The sequence below is a fragment of the Rhamphochromis longiceps genome, linkage group LG22, assembly GCF_057381845.1.
Source record: "Rhamphochromis longiceps isolate RC_006_pf linkage group LG22, R_longiceps_female_GT1.1, whole genome shotgun sequence".
NCBI classification, from domain to species: Eukaryota; Metazoa; Chordata; class Actinopteri; order Cichliformes; family Cichlidae; genus Rhamphochromis; species Rhamphochromis longiceps.
The window spans coordinates 2,647,369-2,668,248 of record NC_140577.1 but is presented as its reverse complement, the minus strand read 5'-3'; the positions used below and the strand labels follow the sequence as shown (position 1 = coordinate 2,668,248).

General features: G+C 42.8%; 1 protein-coding gene across 1 annotated transcript in view; it reads left to right on the top strand.

The window, feature by feature from the left end:
- The window catches only part of tmem65 (transmembrane protein 65), a 41,379-nt gene that overhangs the window by 7,223 nt on the left and 13,276 nt on the right, over positions 1-20,880 (top strand). Inside the window, exons 2-4 of the mRNA XM_085396318.1 lie at positions 19,266-19,310; positions 20,241-20,308; positions 20,467-20,521. Of these exons, the coding sequence (XP_085252444.1) occupies positions 19,266-19,310; positions 20,241-20,308; positions 20,467-20,521 (168 nt within the window). The remainder of the gene's footprint in view (positions 1-19,265; positions 19,311-20,240; positions 20,309-20,466; positions 20,522-20,880) is intronic.

The following is a 20,880-nucleotide window of genomic DNA, read 5'->3' as shown; positions in this document are numbered from 1 at the left end:
TCCTCTCTCACTCTGACTCGTTCACTTTCACTCATCATCTTCAGTCAGAGAAACTTTAAACGGGGTAGAAGCTGCAAGGACGATGGTTCAGTTCAGGGAGGATTTTATTAAATTTAGAGGAACCTTACCTGTTACCATCAGCTTGGTTGATATTATTTATCTTAAGCTGTCTGCTCTCAGCTTCACTCCATGTTTGAGGGCATGTATCACAAAGGAGGAACTAGTGGGACTATAAATAACCACAGGATGCAGCAACCCAGTGACTCAGTAATGAAATGACAGGCTTAATAAATTAGGACCAATGAGGCCGTGACACAGTCTGTCTACAGCTGATGAGAATGATTCCTCCTCCAGTGTTGGTTCGATTTTAGTCAAACTTGCACACAGTGGACTTTAACCCTCTGCAGCCGACCAATGAGAAGAAAACTTCACACATTACAGTTTTATAACCTGTGAACTGTAATGGACTGTGAGGAGGGGTGGGTGATTTCAGCCTCAGAATTATATCAGTGTTTTAGGAACTTTACGATGAAGATTATTTATGATGATATAGGAAAAAAAATACAAAACTTGCTTACAGGCAGCAGCATTTTGAAGTGTTAGTGAATGAATGATGTGTTCCTGTTTTTAAAAATCAGCTGTTGTCACTGATGACACACTACCGAACTCCAAATGTGAATCTATTGAAACACAGTGCCAGCAGCAGCGTTGTAGTGCAGTATATCCAGTACATGCAAGTACAGCAGCAGCTGGGTGGGAAATGTAAGCAACAGTCTAAAATAACAGTCTAACAATAGGTAACTTAACCTTAAATATCTTTTAGATCAGTACAATATTCTCACGTGCTGTTTTTCCCACCACACGTCACTGATTTCCACCCTCTGTTTGCTTTTTCTGTCACACGGAGCCCAAATAGTGCAGTTTGGTTTTGTCACCAGCTGCTTGCACCTCCTCCTTCGTAGCCTCGTTGTGTTCACAGATGTGTTTTTGCCACTTTGTTGCTTCCACCTTCACAGTCTTCTGTGTTTGTTGAAGTAACATCAGAGGCTGATGCGCAGCTCTCGCTCTCAGACATGGTTGGCTTTGTTTCGTTGTTGTGCACCAGGAAACGTAAACAAGTGGAGTTACTATAGCAATGGCAGTGCGATATGACACTTTTATATTACGTAAAGATGCGCCACAGCCAGGACTGTGGGCTGGATGAGCTACTGCATTACTGATGTTTGGGTGTATTTAACCAGGAAGTTATTCCTCAGAATTACTGAAGTTTTCTTTTATGAGGATTTTTTTAACAGAATAGAAACAATCATAGGAGCCAACATTTCAGACAGGGTACACTAATATACTGACTGAACACTGATAAGTGGTCGCTTGCTTTAGGTTGAATAACAGGATCTGATTGGAGTCCATTTCTGTCCACTAACTGCAGATTATTGTAGGTTAGCTCATTCTAGCTCGAAATGTTTATTAAAAAACATAGAAAAAGAAGAAGAGAACAGCACCATGAACTCTGGTGAACAGGGTTGTGTGGTGAGTTCTCACTGAAATAGGCTGTAAAGGTGAAGCGAACGCTCTGGTGTGTCTCTGTCTTCCTGTCTCGCCATCTCGTCACCAACAGCTCAGCATTAATAGTAAATTACATTTAATCACCCCCCCTCGTGTTAGTTGTGAGTGATACATGCAGTTTATACAGAGCTGCTTGTTATGGGTAGTATATTAATATTAATGTTTATGAATTTATTTCAAAACCTGGTTTGCTGTGAAAGCAATGCCTGACTCCCCCGTCGTCTGTTCAGCTGCTGCTTAGGTTTTCATATCATTTCATGTTCAATAACGTATAAACCGGTACCATTATTTCTATACTGGACTGGTATTTACACACAAGTACTGGTCGGATTCGTGTAGGGGGAGTGGACGTGAGTTCTAATTCTTTAACTATTTTTTTTCTTTTTTTAAGCACCCAGAAAGTTTTAAAGGTCACTATTTAAATGTCTTTTTGTCCCATTAGATGAGTGAATGTCAGCCTCGCAGCAGAGCGCTTTGAGCGCCTCTTGGGAGAGTTTGACCCAAACAGTTAATCTCCTTTCAGAATTAGAAGGATCACCACAGTTCAGCTTCGTAGAAGCTCCTTTCTTCATAGACTTACTTGATGCTTAAACTGCTATTGAACTTCTTTTTAAGTGCGGTGCTTTCTTTTCAGTTGTAACATTAGAAGCAGGTAATCCTGTTATTGTTGCTCTTCCCACTGTTTCTACCAGAAAAGCCTTAAATATGAAAGTGTTCTGAGTTTCTTACAACAAATGGAAAAAGTTGCAGTAAAAGTAAGTTAGTAAAAGTATGTCAGGTTTCAGATGACTGGCTAATGTGTTTTTTCAGTGTGATGGTGTAGTCGGGCACCGAAGCAGCACCTCTTTCTTCTGCACCATCTTCCATATTAATTAGACGGCCGGTTTGGCCCCGAACGTCTTCTAATAAGCAACTGTCTGCAGCTCAGACCCCCACCCGTCCCCCCGCGCCCATTACTTTTCCAGCTAATGAGCTAAATGCCATCGAGGAACAGCGAGAAACTCTGAAAGATTTTCTCTGAGCTCGTCTCCAGGCTTGTTAACACATTACATCTTCTTGTAGGGAACCCTGTTAATGCAGGAGGCGCGCTGTGAGTGTAATCTGATGGTTTGCAGATTGTTGGCTTGTCACAAAGGTTTTGAGTTGTCATAAACCAGGGTAGATTCACATCTGTATTTCATGTTGTGCTGTTGGCATCATGGGCTCCTGCTGTTATCGTAAATCCTTGCACTTCATATCCATCAGTTAGTGCTAGTGTGTTTTCCCACATTGGGTGAAGTCCTTGTTTTTCCAAGCCAACAAAGACTCATATTCAGGTGCAACCAACCTGTGGTGTACACTGCAGCCCAACGACATAAGTCCCAGAGGCACGGACCACCATCCGAACTGGACGAGACCTGGTGCACTAACCCTCCGTCTGCAGGGCTACAAACCACGAGCTCGCTCTGCTGTTTCAGGAAGCTACAACACAGACAGGCCTCAAAGATGCAAAGTTGAAGCCATGTAAACACCGACTGCAGTTTAAACTGTAACAACTAGTGATGAGGAACCCACTCGAGAGGGGGGAAAAGGAACATTGAGTACCTAAACCTAAAATGATGATCTCAGTTATGTAAATGCCAAACTTGAATCTTCAGGATCCTTGGGTGCGTAAAGGTAACGTTACTGCTACATTACTACGGGTGTTTCCACACTGTCGGCCTGTTTAGTTTGTTTAGTGTTGACCTCTGGTTCATTAGGTGTGGTTGTAATGACTGACTGTGTAATCACAGTCTGCTTCGGACCAAAACAACCGCACGGAGACCGTCTCCTCCAAATCCATCGAAAAAGCAGACCAGCTGAACCAGAGGTCATTTTTCGACAGCCTTGGGTCCTGAAGCCTCGAGCTGAAAGCAGTGAGTTGTTGTGAGTTGTGGAATTGCATACATCCCACTGGGACTATTATTGTGTAGCAGACTCTCTGACCACTCGGTCGCTCCAAAACAAACAGTGACACGTGCAATAACGTCGGACTGGCAGCCAGTGGCAGTTCCCATCCAGGAGCCAAAGAAATAAATTGAAGTTATGCTGCAAACTCAATTTGCACCATTAAATATGTCGTCACACTTAATAAGGACATTTAGAGATTTTCAAGCAGCAACAGATTGTGACTAATGATGCTCTTGTAACTCAGTTTGTTTTTGGTGAACTAAATTAGATACTGATGCTTTCTGAGGACATCATGTGGTACCAGTCTGATAGAAATGTGGGCTTAGAGTGCTGTTATGTGACACAAGTCACATATAATGTGATACATGCAAAGACGTGTTTTCACACTTTTCATTACTTTAGTTTAACATAAAAACGAAGCTGTTAGGAAACCATGAATAATGAGGCATAAATTAGCAATGTGGATGTGCTGCTGCTGCTAAGCTGTAATTAAACTCTCCGTTACTGATGGAAATTATCACTCGCAGCAAGATTTCTTTTAAAGCCACATTTAAAAAGCCCACTTTGAACCCGACTGACTCGTGGTATTTTAAAATGAGGAAAATATTGAGCTGTTTTGTGCAGTACCGAGGATGAGACTAAGTCATTACATTTCACCTGCTCTTCAAAGCGTGGGAAGCAGCGTCACTCATAGATTTGTTTTCCCGTAATGGTGAGCGGCTGCTCAAAAGGAGGCATGCTGATCCAGACGGTATATGCTGTTCTTCTGCAAAGGGCCGTTAAATAACAGAGTGCTATGATCAGCTGCGTGGCCGATCATTCTCTGCTGCTGCTGGTTATTGTTCTGCTCTGCAGGACATGAAGCAGAACCTGCATCTGCTACAGGTGATGGTTGGAGAGCAACCCCAGCTCACGGCAGAGGAGGACAGCAGCGGTCCATCACAGTGGAGCAGCAGTGAGGCAAGAGACGCAACTAGACTGTGACTTCGACTTTGACAATGAAAGTCAGGTGTCCACTTGTATATTGACTGTGAATGACATCATGCTCTTCAAAATATGGGGGAAAAAGCTAAAATAACTTGCTTTGTATAATTCATTTCCTGGATGGATGCACTGATATTTCAGCTCTAATATGGTTATTGGTGGATTTTGGGCTTTGCATATGAGGAGCATTTGGCGTCCCGTGTATCACGTCCAGGGTTTTCCCTGGCTCAGTGTTGCCTCACAGTTACTGTCCAGGGTTCAAACCCTTCTGTCTGGAGGCTGAATCCTTTTCTGTTACTGGACAGTTTTTCTCCAGTTTGTCCCGACAGCTGAGAACCAAGTTCACCGTTTCTGTTTTGAGCCAAGCGACTGTAACGAGAGATTCTTAATCTGAGCAGTTTCACTTTCTGGTTAAATAAAGGTTTAAAAACAGGCCACATGTGTAACCATGATTGGTTTACATGTTAACACCAAACATAATTAAGCTCCACGTAAAGAAAACCGTTAAATATTTTATCACAGCGCTTGTGATTTTCATTTGAGTACAGAAAATTTTAATGTGCAGGAAAACTGTGACGTTAAAGTTTTGTGCTTGCTCATTGTTCAGATAGTTCAGCTGTTACTTTATTTTTCATAAAGATGATTCTTGGCTTACTGCCCATGAAAGGGCTTATCGACAACCACAACACCACAACAAAGTGCATAAACTGGTGTCTTATAGTTGGTATTGGTGTAGTTCTTTGGTTACATTGTTGCTACAGTGGACTAACACGAAGCACCACAATGATTCTATTTGAAGTGTTTCACAGTTCTAACATTAAAGGAACATCTGTATCTGCAGTATCTGTGTATAACTGTGTGCCACAGCTGGACTGGATGATCCACTGAGTCCAATTAAAATGCATTACAGTGTGACTCTGCTGCTCATGTGGGTTTGAAGTAGATGATGGTGGTTTTCACAGTGTGGCTGCTGTCCATTGAAACGATCCTCCCGTGTAGATGAAAACAGCAGTACGGATGTGGCTTCTTATCCTGCTGGCAGGAGCTTTTTTTTTTTTTTTTTTTAACTCCTCAGACTTTCCCTTGAGAACGATGCTGAGAGCAACTCTCTGTAAAGAAATGAGATGAAACCAATAAGGACGATTGACCGCATTACTTCTGGATGATGTCACGTTTCTTAAAGGATTTGCTGGGCGACAGAGGCAGCTGAAGTTTTTTTTAATATATTTTCTAAACTGTTTTGATGAGCAAAGACACAAAAACAAAGCTTTATTCACATGTTGGATTTCTGCTCGTACATTTTTGGCCGCAGAGATGGCGTGGGATTGTGGAACTTCCACTCACTCACACACTGTGAACATTAACTTCATTGCTGATTATTAATCTAAAAGACTGATCCATAACTGCATTTTAAAGGTGATAGTAGTCTAACAGTAGAGTTTTGTAGACAGTGATACTGGATGTTACTAAAATATTTATTTGTGTTATTAATGAGGTGATTGAACATCTTACCAGCTTCTTCAACATCACCATCCTCTTTAATGGCGGCTCACTGCTGTAGCTGTTTAAAATACTGGTGCAACTTTACTGGCAGTGACCGCAGATAAGTTCTCTGTTAGGAGCTCATTTTAGCACTGCGAGTCCTAAAGGTAGAGACGATGCATTCTTTTATTTTCTTCTAACTCACTCTGCTAGAAGCTACCGTTAGCTTTAAGCTTTTTTGTGAACTTTATAAAACAAGGTGAGGTAGCAGTCTGAGAGATCAGTGACTTATAACAGGCCATTTGTCATGATACCTGAAACCACCAGGAGTAAACATGAGGATTTAAAGGAGTAAAACGTGTCCTAAGGTCAGCACTCTGCGGCTCAGATGATGCAGATGTTTGTGCATCGGCAGTGGGAGGACAGATCAGTGTTGGACTGTTGTTGTGCATTGGCAGCAAGTGTCACTGTGATGTGCTTCTTCCCGAACAACACATTCTGCTGTTTGGGGATATTGATTTAAAGCCACAGCTTTGTGTGTGTGTACTGCACAGAGCCTGGAGGCTAGGGTGTTTAAAAGAATCCAAACCCAGGTTTAGCTTTAGGAATTAGCAAATATCCAAAGTTGCAAATCCTTTGAAGAGGAAACAAAGGTGTTGGCACGCTTAATTAAACTAATTGAATGCAAACAGAGGGGCTTCTCTGCCACCAGCAGCAGAGTTTTGAGCATTTATTGGAGAAGCTTTTGTATTGCATATAACAGTACTGTTACACATTATAGTACATAATAATACCATAGTCTATGTGCATCACAGAAATGTAAGTACATGCCACTGCTGCTGCTTTTCCTCACTTTCATAGCGCTGACAATGTTTAGACTTTTTGCAAAATGATAAAAATAAACACTGGGTGAGAGGCGAGAACAGTTATCTGCTGTACTCCTCGTGCTGGCTGTCAGAGCAAATAAATAAACTTGAGGCGAAGGATGCTTCACTGTGGCGTGAACGAACCACAAGTTAGTTCTGGAGACTTCTCTCTGTCCTGTGTTTCAGTCCAGAGTGAAAATCTCACTTTATATTGTGTTGTTCTCTACACCGGGAAACAACAAATGGCACTTATGTAGTCATCTTCAGTAACATTACTCATGACCTCGCACTTAACTAGGCGTTGTGGATAACCATCATCTCACAAAGAAAAACCACACCGTTGTTTCGTTCTGGTATTTTATTTCACATTGGATGCATGGCATGGATTTTATGAAAGAATGAATGAAAAACAAGACACAAAATCTCATGTGTAAGCTGACATATGTAAACATTTTTTTTACAATTAGAAAATTCTATGACCTATAAACATCAGGCTGTATTTCCTTATCATACAAAGTAAAGCAAAACTAAACATGCTAACGTTAGCTAACGTATAAACAGTCGCAAGTAACTCACGACAGTTGGCACCAAACACACGCTTGTAAAGATACAACATTACTGCCAACTTACAGACGGTTTTGGCTTAGGACACAGCATAGGCAGGCACAGGAGTAGATAATTATCCTTCTAACGTTAGACAGGAAGTAGTGAGATGCCCCGCTTCTGGTAGGATGTCAAAATAAAACAGTGTAAAAATGCCCCCCAAAACAAATACTGTATGAACCTATTTATCACCACATAATAGCTCGGGCGACCCTTGAGGAGCCAGAACATTACTTTTACTTCACCTGTTGGTCCTCTGCCCGCACACGAGCACGATCGGTCTGCATAAAGATTTTCTATTTAGCAAAAGTCAGAATTTTCCTGTTATTTTTCCCATTTCATAAACAAAAATATATTTAAAGTTTGACTAATTGAAACTTCGTTAGTAAAAAAAAAAAGAAGCCACCATCAGGTTTGTCTGAACAAAGACTGAAAGAATTCTGAGGGGAATGTTTCAGTATTTTGCATTTTCCTCATTCAGAGCGCACTCGGGGGTCAGACTGAAAAGTGTGACGGACGTTTCCTTGACATGAATGCAGAGCGCTCTGTTTATGGTGCTGCTCAGTGAACCTGCCTGATGGATTGACGTGACCTCCATACGCTTCAGTTTATAATTTGTCTCTGTGCACTGAGTTTGCGACACATACAGCGAACCAGCACGTAGACCAGGCAATGAATGGGTCACACTCGGGGTCTGCTGTGCATTTCGGTCTTTTTTATCAAATAATTTGGCCAGATGAACAAAATCATACAACACCAAACTGCTTTTAAGTAGCCGTGTGGTTTCTTCCTTAAGCAACCAGACAAACCCAGACGTGCATGAGAGCGAGAGCTACTTCAGGAACCTCTGTCTTAAATTTGCTCAACATATCATGACATAATTTTGAGCCTATATTGCCCACCCGTGTTGCTGATACAGATTTTGATGCAGCTTTTATATAAACATATATATTACCATACCAGCTGTGCTAAACTGCTAGTAAAATATCCCCTGATCTCAGAGAAGTCTTTTTAGAGGCTAATGCGTCTAAGGCTTTCTTTTCTCCAGGTTTGAGCACATTTCCCACCGGTGACACCTGCAGTGAATTCAAGAAGTGCAAATCTTCAGGGAGTTAATTAGTGGGATTAGGACACGTGGGGTGTCGCTGCAGCGAACATGGGGGGGGGGATTCTTGTTTGTTTGCCTACAAATTCTGCTTATTAATGCACAATATCAATGCTCCCTCACTTCAGACATCAGCTTAGTGCTGGATGGAGGCAGCTCTGATTACATATTGGCTTAAAAAAATGAAACTAGAAGAAGCTGTAGTCATAGACTGTATATGAAGGATGGACTGTGTGTAACCAAAAAGCAAACAGTTCTAAAAATGTTGCAAGTTTTTTACATATTTATGTATGTATCTGTATGTATCTGTTTATTACTATAAACAGACTATAAATAGTCTGTTTATAGGAGTTTATAGGAGGACTATAAATACCTTGGAGTACACATTGACAATAAACTGGACTGGGCTAAAAACACCACAGCACTTTACAGGAAGGGCCAGAGTCGTCTCTATTTTTTGAGGCGACTGAGGTCCTTCAACATCTGCCAGAAAATGCTGAGGATTTTCTATGAGTCTGTGGTGGCCAGTGCGATCCTCTATGCTGTTGCATGCTGGGGGAGCAGGCTGAGGGTCGTAGATGCCAACAGACTTAATAAACTGATCTGTAAGGCCAGCAATGTTGTGGGGATGGAGCTGGACTCCCTCAAGGTGGTGTCGGAGAGGCGGATGCTGTCCAAGATAAAGACAATGTTGGATAACACCTCCCACCCACTCCATGACATGTTGGTCAGTCACAGGAGCTCGTTCAGTGAGAGACTGAGATTACCGAAAAGCACCACTGAACGACACAGATAATCATTCCTGCCTGTGGCCATCTCCCTGTACAACTCATCCACTTAACACACTGTTTGCTGCTACAACTACACATGTTTCTTTTCCAACTATTTATTTATAAGTGACTTATGTATGTATGTATGTATATATATGTATATATTGTACTATTCTTAGTTAGCATATTGTCTGTCTTGTCTTAATGTTGGTTTAAAATGGAGCACTGTAACAAAAAATAATTTCCCCCAGGGATCAATAAAGTATTCTGATTCTGATTCTGATTATTATAGGGATGACATCAGTTCTAAATAGAAAAATGACAAATTTGTAACAATATCCTCAGAGTACAAGGTCACATTTAATTTGTAAAGGATCCGTTGTATGTAATAACTTTTATTAATCATTTAACTCAGCGGTCTCCAACCCCCAGGCCACGGAGCGGCACCGGGCCGCGAGAGTTGAGACTCAGGTGTGAAATCCATGGTTTTCAGGGTTTTTATCATTAACTCTGTTTCCCTGGGTCTTCTCCTGTGTGTTATGAATAAATCTTCTTTTTTTTGGTACCGATACTGGTTTTATTTTGTTGTATTTATCCGCGACACCTTAAAGGCTGGTCTGTGAAAATATTGTCGGACATAAACCGGTCCGTGGCGCAAAAAAGATTCAGGAGCGCTGATTTAACTAGACACTACATGTGTAGTATAGTCGACCTAAGGCCTCCTTTTCATAGTTTTTCATCTTTCTTTCTTCTCATATCTGTTCTCCATCATTTACAGTCTTTGAAAAATAGACAAACAAATCATCCAGACTAATACTGGATTACAGATTACATGGATGTAAGTGTATTTGTCAAATGGTTCATGGCAGAGAATGAGGCAGAGCTCATAGTAGTGCAGCCATCCCAGTCACAGCCACCAGGTCTAACAGATTTTAAGATTTTCTTCTTCTACTTATATTTATATATTATTCTCCATTCAACATACATAATGTATGATAACACCAAATCCTTACTGCTGGCAAAGGCCATCAACAAACATCCAGAATTTTATTATAGAACTTATAAACAAAGACATTTGATAGTGAAAATGAATAATTGATGATATTCTGATGGTTCATTTCTGTGTTGATGGTTTCTTTTGAGGAAATAAATGTTTTGACAGCACTAGTATGACAGACAGCGCTGTGTGCACATGTCCACGTGCTCATCCACTCGATCGCGCTCTGCAGGGTGCCAGCCCTCCTCGGGAACTTGTCAGCCTCTCTGTGGACGTGAGTGTGTAGCGTGTCATTTCCTCTGAGATTTGAGGCCGATGAACACTCTGTTGAAGAAGTGGTTTGAGGTGCTGTTGAGTGGCACATAAATTAGGCCCTCGCTTAAAAACTCGAGCTGCCTCCTTATATCAGCGCCCCCGCCTGCCAGGCCCACATCATATCGCTTTCAGCTGAGCCCAAAGTAGCCCGTCACGCAGGGAGATTGAGATGAATCGTCTCCTCTGACAAAGCTGACAATTACACAAACAGAGCGCGAGAGAAGAAGAACAGCAGGGTGGAGAAATGCAGAACGAAGGAAGGCTGAGAGCTGTGAAGAGACCCAGTCAGCTGCAAACAGAAAGCAGTAAATAAAGTAAAATAAAGATAAATTAAAAATCCTCAAGGACGGGCAGAGCTCCAGATTATGTGATTATTCTGTTTTATTATTAGAAAAACTGTGTGGCATCTTTGAAATGGAACAAAGAAAGAAAACTGATGACTCGTCACATAAATGAGATTAATGATAACAGTCTGCAGGAGAATCGCTGAGCTGAGTGAAATCATTAAACCACACGCACATCAGACTTCATTATCACTGGTCATTAAGCGTCTGGATACACATCAGCTTTTCATGTCACTTAATCAATGCTTATTTTGCTCTTTCATATTCTGTGATTGTAGTAATTATAGTGGACGGGGTGTTTGCAGGAGCCTAAAATACTAGTGGTGCAACGATACTCGTATCGATATTGAACCTGTCGATACAGTGCTTTCGGTTCGGTATGCATGTGTATCGAACAATACAACATTTTTAATTTATTTTATCAACTTTCCTTCTGACGATGCTGTCTGTGTTGAGCGCTCAGTGGATCTGCACTCGACAGTGCAGCCTAGGTGGAGTAGTCGAACGCAGATCCACTGAGCGCAGGGCAAGCTAGCGAGACGGAAGTTAAGCTGTTGTTGCAACATGGCAAATTGGACCTCCCCCACCCTCATTCAGATCTGGCGTTTGGAACTATTTTGGTTTTCATGTGACGTATGACCCTGAAGGTAAGCGCGTCATGGACTAAAGTAAAACAGTATGTTGGATGTGCCACGCAATGCTCAATTACATGGGTGGGAACTAGTGTGTTAGCGCAGTTAGCTCGTTAACATGTTGGCGCCGTCCAGCCCCACGCACGGGGCGATCCGCGGTAGCTCGTTAACCGTGTTGTGGCGTTAACGTCATTTTAACGAGATTAACGCTGACAGCACTAGTGGGAACACAACGAATATGACTGCACATTTACGCCGACATCATCCTAGTGCAAAGACAAGTGGAAGCAGACAAAAACAACAAGCACGCATGCTGCAAACTTTACCCGAGTCATTTAGACAGCCGTTAGCACATGATTCTCCTTATGGGGACCTGATATGTTTAATATGCTGCTGAGAATATAGAAGCGTCTAGTATAGCTTTTATTTTGAAAGAGCCATTTCTCTGTAATAAACTCTCTTTTCCAAAGATGAGTGATTCCTCAATCAGATTAATTTATTTTTATTACTTTGTTGTTTCAGCAACATTACATTTAAAAACTGTACTTTTGAGTTAAAATATATTTATAATTTTAATAAATGACAACTATTTAGACCCCAGGCTGAAAATGGGGATGAGGTTGCTTTAAAACGACTGATGCCAAACTGACACCACCAATTATTTTTCCTCTGCGTGAGCAGCAAAGTTTCTAATATAAAGAAACCTCTGAGTGATGGTTGATGAGCCGCCAGGTTGGCTGATGGAGGAGAAGCAGTTGGCCGGAGGTTGGTGTTAATCTCCCTTTCTGCTCCGTGTGTGTGTGAGAGAGAGACATAACAGCCCGCATCCTTGATAGGACGGTCTCTCTTCTCTCTTCAATTAAAAAGTTTTTGTGTGTGTGCGCTTCTTTTTGCTACATGCGCGCACACGGACTATGGTAAATGGTAAATGGCCTGTATTTGTATAGCGCTTTTCTAGTCCCTAAGGACCCCAAAGTGCTTTACACATCCACCCATTCACACACACATTCACACACTGGTGATGGCAGCTACATTGTAGCCACAGCCACCCTGGGGCGCACTGACAGAGGCGAGGCTGCCGGACACTGGCGCCACCGGGCCCTCTGACCACCACCAGTAGGCAACGGGTGTCTTGCCCAAGGACACTGTCCGAGCCGGGGCTCGAACCGGCAACCTTCCAATTACAAGACGAACTCCCAACTCTTGAGCCACAATCGCCCCGTATTTGACAAATAACGTGGAACAGATGAGAAAACCGAGCAGCAGATTTCTGTTTGCTGCTCCTCTTCAGCGTGTTGCACAGAGCTCCTGGTGGCTGTCCTTGTCCTGCACCCTCGGTGAGATCGGCGTAGCCTGACGTGAGCAGCTTCTCCACCTGCTGCACAAATGCGTGGTCCTGCAGCTTACAGCAGGTCACCAGAGCAGGAAAAAGACTCGGGGCCATCGGCTCTTTGCGTTTGTCCTTTTCCTTTCAGCATGACTGTGCTCTTGCACAAAGTCAAGGTTTTAGTTTTTTGTTGGCTTGTGCAGCGCTCTGACCTCCTGTGGGTGAACTCCAATGCTGCCAGTGTTCCCAGTATAAAAGTTTCTGGGAGAAAGAAAATGTTAGAAGAACAATCTGTTTGATTTTGGAGCCAATCCTGAGGATTTCATCTCACAGAGAATATGAGAGTAAGCATTTGTCTTATTTTCACTGAGCCAGTGGAAACATTTCACTGAAAGTGTTCAAGGTTGAAGTTTTCAAGGAGCACAAAAGATGCTCAAAAATGCAAATGCATGAGTAAATATCCTGATTTCCACTTTTGGGTGGATTTCGCTCTGTACCTTCAGAGCTGCACACTGTTGATATTATGCATGCACAAGTGTTAATAATGGAGCGTATTATCTGCCACAGGAATAGATTAATGTGGGTAAATGCACTTTGGTACATAAATCCCTCTCTGAGTCCAGCTGTGGCTGTGAAACGATGTCATCTGTGGTGATTATTTATATTTACTTGTGTCTGCGGCGTCGGCTGTGTGTTCGTCAGGCGTGTCGCAGGAAGCATTTCCACGCTGTTAATCAGCAGTGTGACAGCAGACAGATGATGCTGCATCTGCTGAAGTCTAATTATGTATACGCAGACAAACACACACAGTCAGCTTATGTTTGATTTAATCACACACTGACACATGAACTGTGTTCCACTCACACTGCTGTCAGTAGCAGCTTTATGAGATACCCTGCAGCAGAAACACTCGAGAGCTGAACTCTTCAGCGTTTACTCATCTGACTCCAAATCTGCAGCTATTGGCAGATTGTACAGTGATATTAATTTTTCGCTTGCATCAGGCAGACCTATTTCTGGACGTTTTCCCAGGAGTCGCAGTGTTTGTACTCACACTGCAGGCGCAAGGAAGTCAAAATGAAAAAGAGTGAAAATGAGTTGTTCGCTCTTTGTGGCCTAAAAAAGAAAGACACAAAGTCACCAGTACAGCGGCTGCACGAGGCTGCGGTCCTCCCCACACGCCAGGAGGCAAAATGATTTGAAGGCTGGGAAAATAGAGGTTAGTTCTTAGATGCTTGCTGCTGGGAGGTAAAGTTTGGTTCAAGAGGAGAACAGCAAAGGTTCCGTCAGCTCTAATGTAAAAGACCCTGAAGCTGTTTTCACACAGAGTATTTCAGGTCAGAGGAAACGTTTCATCTTTGGTTTGTTTCTGTTGTTTTAATCTTTAATATTTCTGCATTCAGAAACATTAATGATGAGTTCAGAGTCGTGCTGTTTTTTAGTTCCACAAATTCAAACCTGTGAGTTTCCAAGTGTCAGAGCAAACGCTTTGTTCCTGTATTGTTACTTTTATTGTGAAAAACGGTGCTTAATGTAAGTAACAGTCCATTTTATCTCTAACTTGGATTTTCCTTTGACACGTACACTCTGCATGAATGCAAAATCCCAACTAGTCTGCAGACTTACCTGCAGATTTATCGGCCACCTCAGCAATGCTCTGTCACGCTCTGCTTCTGATGTGGGGCTCTGGATCTAATCTCACCCGCTCGAGACTCGGCTCGAGTCGCTTTGGCTTACAATACCATCAACTTGCACTCAGAAGCTGCTCTCTGCTCCACGTCGTTTGAAATGGCTCCAGAGCAAAGCTGCACTCAGCTGAGGAAGAGGGCAGGAAGTCAGCAGCATTCTCAAACACTTCTGCTGATTTTTAGTCGAGTCGTCACAGACGTGTTCCCAGTGTGTTGCTGTGGTTAGCCTCTGTGGGCAGCTCAGCTGCCAGCTTTCAGTGTAGCCAGGGCATCTCCACACAGCAGATGGTGTTCTGTGTGCCCTCCATTGTTTATGAATGTAAACACATTACTGATGGTTTTCAGATTGCGTTTTAATAAATGCAGTATTTATTCTGTCCTTCTCGTGGTCTGTTTCTCTGCATCCAGTCCAAGCCTGCACAAACTCAGCAGTATTACCTGAACTGCAAACGGGAACCAAAGATGTTGTGATCCTACATATTTATGTCGCACATCTGTTGACAGAGATTAAACACAGTACACACATGTGTGGCCTTCACCCTCCCAGTTTGATGAAACTGGAGGTATCGCCACACTAAAACTGAACGCTGGCCTCTCTGATTAAAGAAGTGTTGAAAGCTGCTGAGATCAAAGTGTGTTTAATGAAGGCCCAGCCTTTCACAGCAGACTGTACCGCCGTGCTCCTCAGATTAATGTGTTATAGGTTCATTGATCAGCTCTAAGATTAAAGGTCTCACTGGCTGGACCTGCTCAAAGCTTTTATTTAGTTTTGGTTAACTTTACAGATCAATTAGTGCTTTATAATAATTAGGCTTAAGGTCAGGTTTGATCTTTTTTTTTAAAGTGTATCATCTGTCAGGGGAAATTATTGCTGCCAGAGCACAACATCTGCAATTCATAATGCTGCTGAAGTACACAGAGTTTATTATCATTTCTTTCTCTTTTCTCTTTGCATGGACTTCTTTAAAAGTAAAAGTGTAAATACTCACTCTATGAATTACTAATGAAGTGTGACACTCTCGATGAACACAATAAATTGTGAGACACAAGCTCCTGAGATGTTTGCATAATGAAAACTCCAGTGATTGTGTGAAGAGCGAGGCGGCCCTGCGTGCGAGTATAATCAGAACATCATCTGAATAAATCACATCGGATTGAACCTGCAGCTCCACCAGATCCTCTCATTGACATTCAGTGGATATCCCACGCACACAGACACGTCAGGTATTCATATCTTGTGGGGACAGCCCCTAACCCTAACCATGAAAAATGAATACCTAACATAACCATAGCTCTCAAAAATGCCTTCAGACTCGTGGGAACCAGGATTTTGGTCCCCATAAGTATAGTAAACTTCCAATTTGTGGTCCCCACAAATACATAAATACGCGCTCGCACTCTTCGCCTGACGTGCTGCCTTCAGGCCTGAAAGCTGTGAACTGAAAACGTCTCCGCTGCAGCCAGACGGGCCTCTCCAGAGATGTTCCTCCACAGGAAACTTGGGTCCAATTAAACCAGAAGTCGATGTTTGCTGTCTGCACCAGTTTGAGGTCTGAAGTGCACAGTGTAACTGGTCAGAATGGGACCCCGAATGAGTGATTCCAGCGATCCCAGTCTGTCTGCACGCGCAGAGAACATGCTCTCGATCGTGAGGTTGACTGAATTTAATCGGGTGAAGTTTGGGATTTTTGCAGACTTGTTCCCAGAACTACTCAACCTCAGTTATTTGTCACAAAGTACAAATGTAAATATTTCCAGAGGAAAAACCTGTAAGTGGAATAATTAATTTCTTTTCTGCACACCACAACAGAGTATAACAGAACTATACGGTTGCAGACCTCATGATCAAACATTCATTCTTGTTTTCTTTGAAGTCTGCCTAAAAGGCCAGTGTGTAGCTGGTGTATTGTAACTCATTTGTTTTTGTTTCAACGTCTAACACACAAAAAAGTCTATTTGACTAAAACTGAGCACTGACCTGAGCGGCAGTACTTCTTCCATGCTCGCGTCCACTCCTCTGTGCAGAAGGTGGTCACACGTCACCTCGACCGATTTGGCGATATTCCAGTTTATTCTGACCGAGCTGACATCAGTCTTTATATCAAAGTACTGCAGACCGGTGCTGGTGGTCGTAGCATTGTTGCATCTTTTTACGATGTTTTAGTGTTTCTAGCAAAGGCTGCAACATTAAAACATGTAGTTGTCCGGTCATGCACACCCTTAATCATAATGCCCTGCTGATGAGTCCATATGGTCAGACGAAACTTGGCAGGTACTCTGGCATCTACGCAGCGCCTCGAGCTCACCATCTGATGATATTCATGCCACTTGGACACAAGTACGTCCCAGCAAACTCACATATGCTGACAGCACAAAAAGCCGTTCAGTTGGTGGGAAACACTGCAGAATCCTCAAATATCTCAGAGTTCAGTTGGTTTTCTGGTCATTTGCTTGAATTTTAATGAGCATCAGTCAGTTTGCTTGACTGGCAGGATCACACATTCACGTCTCAGCCTCTCACCTGTCGTTCCTTTTTAATATTACGCCTCCAAAATAAAGCCAGCAGTGCTTTCCATGCCTGCGAGGGATCGACTGCTGCTGTTGTAGTGGAAGCTGTCAGTGCTGATGTGTGAGAGGCTCTCCTTACACTTCAGAGGCATCCTGTTGTGTTAAAGATGAGTGAAGAGTGACATTTTGTACCTGTTACATTCCTTCACACCCTTCAGCCGAGTTACTTCCTGGATGAATGTTGTTGCTAAGGCCTGGCCTCGCTGACTGGAACGGGATTTTGTTGCTTGGCAACTTTGGCTTATTGAGCTTTCAGTGAGGAAGCAGAAGGAAGCGTCGGATCCTTCGGAGAAGCTTTAATTTGTAGACGCTGGTTTCCTCAGCTGAAGGATTTCTTTTTCTTACAGTATGAATGTTTTTTCTTTTTCCTCATGAGAAGTTGTTCAGAGTCAAATACAAAGGCTGGAGGTTTGTGGTAATTGGATGTTAGGTTGAATGAGGAGGGCACAGGCTTTCTTTTATTCTATTTTCTCCTCTTCAGCTAAACCAAGCAGCTACAGGATGTTTCTAAGATCAGGGATGTGGATCCCATCAGCCCAGTTGCTGGCACTGGTTTCCTGCATATCCAAATCAAATATTGATCATCGGTCTTGAACATTTCACTGCCCTCCCAGTTAAAACTGAACATGGAGCAACATTTAAGTTTCCATCCAGTTTACTAAATCAAACTAAAGAAGGTTATCCACAGCTCATGTTCGTGTCCATGATCTTTTATTGTTTGTGCTTTCTGATCATGTTCTGTGTGTGGCTTTAAAACGAGAAACAGAAAATGAAGGAAATAATCTTCATTTTCTTTCCCTCAGCTGATTGTTTCGGGCTGACAGAAATAAAATATTGTTCTTATTACTCTTACTTCTCTTCATCTGCTTGTCTTAAGACAGCGGCAGAGAAAACCTGTATCTGTGATACCAGCGATACATTAATGCTGCCTCAGTCTGAGGAGGCTGCGAATCATTGTTTGTGTGAGGCTGCACACATTTAAGGATATAAACTTATTAAACAATTATTTTTGGGGAAACGAGTCTAACCTGAGGCTTCTTGCCTCACAGTCCCTCAGAGCCGAGGGTGCACAGAGAAAACTGTCTGCTCTAAGAACAGGAGGAAAACTTGGTGAAGCTAGTGTGTGAGGAGCATACAGACGCACAGGCAGAGGTCGGGAAATCGATGCGTCGCAGTAATCGACCCGCTCCCGTAATTGGACTCTGGCCGAGAGTGCGGTCTGCTCCAGTGGCACACTTCTGTCGAGTTATCTCAGCGTCTCTCGAGGGCGCTCCACACACCAGCCAGTCTGCTGCTCCTCGCACCAATTAAGGTGAGAGGACCAAACCAACACGTGAGATTAGCCAGTCTGTGGATGGACGTCAGAAAGCCGCTCTCGCAGAGTTTCAGTGAATCTGCTGGTAGTTAACTGTGGTTTTTATGCATTATTTTCATATTTGAAGCCCTTTGATACCTGAGTTTGTGGCTGTTAGAGAGCAGCAGAAACAATATCAAGTTTGGGGGGAAAAGAACGTTATTTGGAAACAGGAGTTCCTTCCCGATGGCTCGGTGGTGCAGCGGTTAGTGTTGTTGCCTCACAGTAAGAAGCTTCTGTTGTGTGGAGTTCTCCCTGTGCCTCCGTTGGTTTTCTCCGAGGACTCCAGCTTTCCTCTCACCGTCCACAGGCATCAGCGTTAGCTTAGTCATTGTGAACGTGCTGTGAGTGGACACCTGTCCCTGTGTTAGTCCTGCAATGCAAGTAAATGACCAGCTGCTGTGGCTGGTGACAGACCCACCCAACTCAGAGTGGGAATCCACTGCGCAGCATACACAGCATGAGCCATAAACACAAAAGTGGCCTCGTCTTGGTGTTTTAACTCGATTTAAATTCCTTTTGGTTTATATTTGCATAAATGAAACGTGGGGTGGTGGTGTGAGCGTTTAATCATTGCACCTCACACTGATGAGCTCCATGATTAAAGTTGAAGTTCTAAAGAAGTGAATCCGTGTCTCTGGCTGCGTCTCCATGCTGCTGCAGACACTTGAAGTCAAACCTCAGCAGTTAATGAGTGAAACTCTGATTTTCTCTTTGCTTTTTTTTTGTTCTCAGATGAAGTGGAGCCCTCGCCGCCGACGGCAGCCCAGATCAGATACGGTGAGAGATTAAAACAAACACACATACGTGTGCGCGCACACACACGTGTGTATTTATATGCTGCTTACCCTAACCATAACCGAACTGTGACCCTGACACTAAAACCACATTTTGAGTCTCAAAAATGCTTCAAATTTGTGAGGACCGGCTTGTGTGTCCTCACAAGTGACTGTCATTGGTCACCGGGACATTAAAAATGCATGCACAGAATCACCAATCAGACAGATTTTAATGATACTGTATAAAAAAGATGGACGTAACCGATTAAGTCTGCCTGTCCTGTGAGGGGAGGAGTGAAGAGTGGCTGCTTTCCCGACTGAGCCGAAGGACACGGCTAACGACATGTCTTTAGCTGATAAGCAGACCTTCTTTATCGTCTGTCCAACTCAAACTGGGACTGAAATTCACAAAATGAAGATAATTTTGAGCCCATGATCATGTTTACCGAGGTCACGAATCAAGCGAGCCAGAGGAGTCGCCTCCTGCTGGTGATTAGAAGGAGTGCAGGTTTAAGACACTTTGTCCTGGACTGTCTTTGTCTCAAATAGAAATATGAAGGTAAAATCAATAATTAGCTTTATTAACTATTCTGCTGTTACAGTGGATGCTGCTCTTATCAAAGATGATCAGTTAGTCTTCTTTAAAAGAAGCAGCCTTAAAAAGCAGATATTCGCAAAGCCTTGAACTGAAGGGCGTCACCGAGGCCAGGTTTAAGATGCATAAGGACTTTTTTATCTGAGTGATGCAAAGATAATCTTACAGAGCCAGTTAATATAAATATGCAGGTGGAAATGAGCAGAACGGGTCTGTAAACAAGCCGTTATCACAGATACAGGGAAGCTGTTCACTGTGCAAATTACTCCAAGTTACATTCAAATAAATCTGTTCTGTGCTTTCCACGTTTCTCATTTTCCTTCTGTTAATTTGCAGTTTTACTCCACAACGCCATCCCCTTTGTTGGATTTGGCTTTCTGGATAATGCCATCATGATTGCAGCAGTAAGTATTTGAATCTCATTTTGCAGGAATTAGTCGCCTGTAAAGAAAAAAGAGTCTTATCTCTGCATTAAGGCTGTAATTTCCTTCTGCCTGCTCTTCCTGATGTGCTAACTCTGAGTCGGGATGAGCGTTTCACCTCTTTCTCTTTCATTCTCCAGGGAACTCAAATCGAACTTTCCATCGGAGTCACTCTGGGGATCTCCACCATGGCTGGTAAGAGCCGAGCGGCGAGTCGTGTAAACTTAAAATGACTTCATTATCTTGTTGGCCTTCTTGAGCTCATTTCTAATGAATATTTTAATTGATTAATGTAGAAAGTTTTGATTGGATAACCAAGCAAAGCAACTTTCTGCTCCCATTTCTCCTGCGTGACATGATTCATTTCTCCGCTTTACAGCAAATATGTGTTAATATATGTACATATGAATCCTCAAATCCCTGATTTATGAAACTCCACTGAGGAGCGTTCCCACTCGAATAACCGGTAGAAGCTGCGAAGCTTTGATGGATGAGGAGGAGAGGAGGGTGTGGCCACATCAAAACCTTCCCGATCAGAGTTGAGTTTTCTCTGT